Source organism: Verticillium alfalfae, genomic scaffold (assembly GCF_000150825.1).
Source record: "Verticillium alfalfae VaMs.102 supercont1.9 genomic scaffold, whole genome shotgun sequence".
NCBI classification, from domain to species: Eukaryota; Fungi; Ascomycota; class Sordariomycetes; order Glomerellales; family Plectosphaerellaceae; genus Verticillium; species Verticillium alfalfae.
Genome location: NW_003315030.1, coordinates 1,499,492 through 1,504,957, shown reverse-complemented (window position 1 = coordinate 1,504,957; position 5,466 = coordinate 1,499,492). Strand labels below are relative to the sequence as shown.

General features: G+C 55.5%; 3 protein-coding genes across 3 annotated transcripts; 1 reads left to right on the top strand and 2 right to left on the bottom strand.

Moving 5' to 3' along the window:
- Positions 1-275: 275 nt before the first annotated feature.
- On the bottom strand, positions 276-1,986 carry VDBG_07402 (homocitrate synthase; the record flags this gene model as incomplete). The annotated part of the gene is made up of 10 exons (XM_003002785.1): positions 276-343; positions 404-661; positions 716-780; positions 844-876; positions 937-1,139; positions 1,186-1,381; positions 1,449-1,578; positions 1,647-1,719; positions 1,811-1,836; positions 1,899-1,986. 10 exons carry the CDS (start codon positions 1,984-1,986, stop codon positions 276-278), a joined length of 1,140 nt encoding a protein of 379 aa, XP_003002831.1.
- Positions 1,987-3,642: 1,656 nt separating this feature from the next.
- Positions 3,643-4,242, top strand: VDBG_07401 (predicted protein; the record flags this gene model as incomplete). Its single annotated transcript, XM_003002784.1, has 1 exon — positions 3,643-4,242. The coding sequence occupies one exon, from the start codon at positions 3,643-3,645 to the stop codon at positions 4,240-4,242; it is 600 nt and encodes a 199-aa protein (XP_003002830.1).
- A 508-nt stretch (positions 4,243-4,750) lies between these two features.
- On the bottom strand, positions 4,751-5,158 carry VDBG_07400 (predicted protein; the record flags this gene model as incomplete). Its single annotated transcript, XM_003002783.1, has 1 exon — positions 4,751-5,158. One exon carries the CDS (start codon positions 5,156-5,158, stop codon positions 4,751-4,753), a length of 408 nt encoding a protein of 135 aa, XP_003002829.1.
- Between the last annotated feature and the right edge of the window lie 308 nt (positions 5,159-5,466).

The window sequence follows — 5,466 nt, the reverse complement described above, 5'->3', positions numbered from 1 at the left end:
TCGGCAGCAGCGACTCGTCAAGCGCTTCTTCTCGGGCAGGGCAGCGAGCTCTTTCTCGCATGCTCAAACTTGATGCGCTCCTTCTCGTCATGTGCGAGCAGTTCTTCTCGGCGTCCGTCGTCAGGTTGAGGTGGAAGGTTCGGATGATCGAGTCAGCGTCGTCGACAGCAATGGGACGCACATCAGCCAGCGCCTTGATTTTTCTGCGTGACAACCTTGACCTGGGGCGTCGGTCATGGTGAGGCCGAGCTGCTCGACACGGCTCTGATGGCGTTTCAGCCGGTGAGCCTAGAGGCGAAGTGGACGTAGCGGCTCATGCCGAAATCGGCGGGGTTGATGATTTCTGGGAAAAGGTCAGAAAAGATCGCACCGTGAATTTGGTATTCTTTTTATCAGAGCTTACCATAGGTGGAGGGGTTGTTGAGGATAGCCTTGGCGTGGATGCCAGCCTTGTGGGTGAAGGCGCAGAAGCCGGTGATGTAGTTGTTGAAGGGGATGTTGATCTCGACGCTCTCGGCAACAAGGTCCTCCAGGGCCTTGAGCTTGTGCAGCTTGTACTTGCTAGTAACGTACTCGTGGTCGGCGACGATCATCCTTGCCATGAGGCCACCCAGAGGGGTGATGCCGTTGCGCTCACCGATACCGATGACGGAGGTATCGACTAAGTAAGAGTTAGAGATCAGGTTCGGCTAGTTCAGAAGACTGAAGGACTCACTGTGCGTGGCGCCAGCCTCGAGGGCGCAGTAGGCGTTCGCAATGGCGCAACCGGTGTCGTTGTGGCTATCGTGTGTTAGTTTCGTGCTCCCAGATGCCTGTTTGAATGGGTCTGGAACAATTACGTACAAATGCGTCTCAATGTCGCAGCTGACGACACCTCTGTAGAACGATTGTCAGCAAACAAGCCGCGCTTCAGAGCAACCGGGTGGCGTGACTCACCTCAGGGTCCTGACGAGATCGTAAACCTGGCGCGGGCTGGCGCATCCAACGGTGTCGGCGATACCAACACGGTGCACACCGACCTTGTCTACGGCGCTGTAGACGGAGAGAAGGTCGACAAGGTCACTGCGAAACGAATCCTCACTAGAGAAACGAATCTCGAGACCCTTCGACTTGACGAACTGAATGACCTCAACGGCAGTCTGCAGCTGGTTAGCTCGAGTTATGGACATCTACGGCATGACGTACGTTGATGATGTAGGTCATGTCCTTGCCGTGGGAGTGCTCGCGCAGGTAGGAGGAAGTGCCGATGACGACGTCGACACCATCGACACCAGTCTCGACGGCCAGACGGGCGTCATCCATATGGCAGCGCACGTGAGTCAGGATCTTGGCCTTGAGGCCGAGCTTGCAGATAGCCTCGCAGTCCCTACGGGATTGTTCGCTGTTTTCCAGCATGTTAGCCAGCCAACCTCCACTGGTCTTGTGTCTATGAAAATAAAGGAACTCACGAAGCGGCAGGGCTCGTCAGTTCGATATAGTCGACGCCAAAGTCATCGAGAGCCTTGGCAATCTTGATCTTAGTCTCGGTGTCGAAGAAGGCGTTGGCGAACTGCTCGCCCTCACGGAGAGTGGACTCGACTGTGGGAGGAAAGTCAGACATGGGCGCCACCAGGGTCGAGGCTGGGGTTGGCCTTAAGACAACATACTGATCTTGAATCTTGAGACATTGCTCAGGAAGTCGCCGACTGGCTTGTAAGGGCTGTCCTTCTGGGTGCGGGTCTTGTGCGGATTAGCAGCTGTTGCGAGCGTCGCGGGGGGTCACGAGGGCATTGAAGCAAGCCACGAGCGCAGGTCGGAGGGTTGCGCCTACCTGGACACCGGTGTAACCGGGATGGTCTGGCAGTGGAGGTCAGCAAGACAAGTCCGTGATGCGCGAGAGAGCTCGGAAAATGACGAACCTCCAGTCTTGCCATTGGCACCGTTGGAGGTGCCGTTGGTGCCGTTGGTGTGGCCATTGACGGCCGGCGTGTCGGGCGTAGGGCACATGGCTGCGGTTTGTGTAGGGTGGGAGGGGGCGTGACTGTGGCAGGTAGGTGGTGTCGAGTCTCGATAGGTGACGGTGATGGGTAGAATTGAAGTCAGGAATGATGGAACGGGAGGGGGGATTGGGCCGTCGGTTTGTGCTTTTATGGTCGAGGGGATTTCCAAAGTTGAGTCACAACAGGGAAAGGGAAATCTGGGGATCGGTGATTGAACAGAGGCGCAGGTAGGTACGACTATGAGGAAGGATACCTACATGTAGGTAGGTCCAGTAGGTACATGTACTACGAGGGTAGGTGGAGGCCAGCAGTCTTCCTCCATGTGCCTCAGCTCAGCTACTGTGGGTTTTTTTTTCTCCGCCCTCTTGCCTCTTTGCCTCAATTCTGCTTCCTGTTGCCCCTCCGTGTCTCTGCACTCTGCATTGTCTGCGCTTGCCGGCTGCGCGTGCTGGTTCTCTGCGTGCTTCGCTCTGCTCCGACGGCCAGCCGGGGCCATTGCCATTGGCATTTGCCATTTGCAGGCGCTAGGACTGGGTGACAAGGGTCTGTATGCCCCCCTCCAGGGCCCCGCCAAACCCCACGCGTCGCCTTGCTTGACGCCATTCTGCGAGAAGGAGCCAATCGTCTTGCACCAGTGTCCTGATTCCCGGCGAGCCACAGGCACAGGGCCCCTGGACTTTTTTTCTGTGGTGGACCGTGCTTCCTGGAGTCACCGCCAGTTTTTTTTTTTTTTCCTTTCCACTCTGTTCTGCCCAGTGACGCATGCAGTCCATCCGAGGCGGAGTTTTAGTTGGAGGACCCGGTACGTACTTTGGGGTTTCACCCCGACCATCGGACCGCCCGCCTGTCGATGACTAACGAACGTTGTCAGTGCTTGTGGCTGGTTGGACAGACTTGTGGCAGAGGATCGGGGATGTTTTACTGAGAGGAACATTAAGATGCTTCTTGCAGTAATCAATAGCTTCTGCTTATTATTTGAAGGGTCGTAAGTTTTTTTCCAATCCCGACTAGACCTGATGACTGCAGGGTCAAGCTCATGAATTGCCATTCCTATCATAAATGAATATTCATCAACACATCTTTCACAGATTACGCTCGCAATTTCTCAAGATAGCGTTTCACCAAACATAACTTGCACCCTACCGAGACGCAGACAGAAAAAGAAAACCTCACCATTGTCACGAGCAGCCGTGCCAAAGTCTCCAAGGCCTGCGCTCCTGTGGCCTCGGCGTACCTTGAACTTCGCCAACAAGGCCTAAAAAACGGTGGAAGCAACCAGGAGGACACTTAACGATGCAAGACAGGTAGCCGTTAACAACATCCTTTACCCGACAAGCCCCCTTAAGCCTCCCAGCCTCACCATTTGTCGACCTCCCACGTCTGCTACAATACTCCTCGGTTTTTGATGAACCCCTCAGACAGTCGAGGCCTACTGCACGAGGAAAATAATCTTGCCGGGGCGCAACTGGACGTCTGGCTTGACGGTAATAGACCTTGGGCTCATCCTGACTTTAAACAATGGCTTTCCATGTCCACTTGCTAGGCCTACAGCACAATCCAAGTATAAAAAAGACAATCCAACACATGCTCCGTCCGTTTGCTGTCGTGTCCCGGTAGTTCTTTCTTGTCGCTCAGCTCCAAACCTCTCCGAATCATCAGCATCATGATCGTCCTCCGCCCGTTCCTCCTCCTTGTCGCCCTCGGCACCCTTTCCGAGGCGTCCAAGAAGTCCAGCAAACCCCCCCTGGGCTCTACCGTTCCCAAGGAGGAAGACATTCCCCAAAAGAATGTCGTTCACGGAGGTACCCACTCCGGTGTCCCTCAGCACCCGCCGCGCCCACCGTACCCACCGCACGCATCCCCGGGCGCACCACCCGCGCAGATGCAAGGCGCCGGCCCGGCCATCAACATTGCGAGCCCCATCACCATGCCCCTGGTGACTACCAGCCCAGGCGGGGGCGGCGGCGGCTCGCCCCCCCTCCACGTAGCTCCCGTTTATCACGCGCCCGTCTACTATCCGCCGGCGCCGGTGCCCGCCTCGCCGGCGCCGGTTTACAACCCACAACAGCCTTCTCCTCAGCCGGCCGCCGGCGCCGCACGGTCGCAACCTGCGGCACTGCATGTTGCGCTCACACAGCCGGCCATGACGGATCTAGACGGTCTCATCGCCTCGGATGCCGAAGAACCCGTCGCGTCCAGCCCCCCAGGCCGACACCGCCGCCGCCAAATCGTTGAAGCTGAATGTCTCGCTTCGGAAGCATGATGGATGAATAGTGATGGTGAAGGCTATTGCGAGCTTGAGCCTGCTTGCTCGAGAGGTTCAAATGGCTGAGGAACTTATTGTTGTGAGACAGAATGACATACGTTTTGGCTTGGTACTCTTGGACACGAAATTAGCAAAAAAAAAACACATCCTCTTCAATAGCACATCCTTGCCCATTATGGATTTCGATGCGATGAATACTCTGTACAATTCAGAATGATGCCCCCTTAACGCCCATGGCTCGCCTCACGGGTCATTCACATGTCTGGTCCCATACGTGCCCTGGCCCCGATGGCCATTTTTCTCGTCACCAAACTCCAAATACTCTAACAAAATCGAATCAAAACCACCTGCGAATCATTTCTCAGTCCAAACAGTTCCCAGCTAGATCCCTCAATGCGTCACAGGATTTGTGATGCCCCCGAACCGTTGACTCATTTCGGTTCTCGACCATCCCGCTGCTCTTGATCATTGTGTTGGAACGGCTGATCACTCTGGGCAGGCGTGTTCAAAAATTCTCCCGAGTGATAGCCCGAAATTGCTTGGAAATTCCGGGGAGCCCGTACTGGGACAGTTCGCTGACCTTGCTGCGTTCTGACAGCATTGTGCCTTTGTCGACCAAAGGCGTCTCGTTGTTCGCTAGGCTCGACTTGTCGGGAAGGCTGCTGTCGCGGAGAGTAGGCACCGGATACAGTCCTACTACGCAGAGAATACCGAGATTGCAAAGTGTATTGCTGAGAAACCACAGGTCGAGGGCGTAGCCGAGGCAACCCAGCTCCATCTTGGCTGGAATTAGGGGCAGAATCTTGAGAACGGCGGGCGTCGCGGAGACTTTGATGGATGTCGGCCGTGGCACGTTGAATAAATGCAGTCGACTCGAGAGGCCGAAAAGGCGGTAGCAGCTCGTAGGAAACATTGCCAGGATTCTTTCTCTTGACTTCATCCAGTACCGTTGCCCTGGTGGTTTTGTACAATGGCGACATGGTTGGATCAACGGGATTGCAGCTGAGTGTGTTTTCAGCCCCAACACGTGCCCGATGCCGAGTCCTCACAGTTTCTCTGCTCAGAGTGGTGGGAGCAGGGGTTCTGATCGGAGCGGGTTTCTCGTCGCGGGTAATTATGGTCGTCTTTGTGGTTTAATGTCAGACAAACCCCTGACGACATGTGTATTTCCATCATATGTGTCCAGCGACTCGCTTTGCAGCTGATGACCTCGTCATCGCG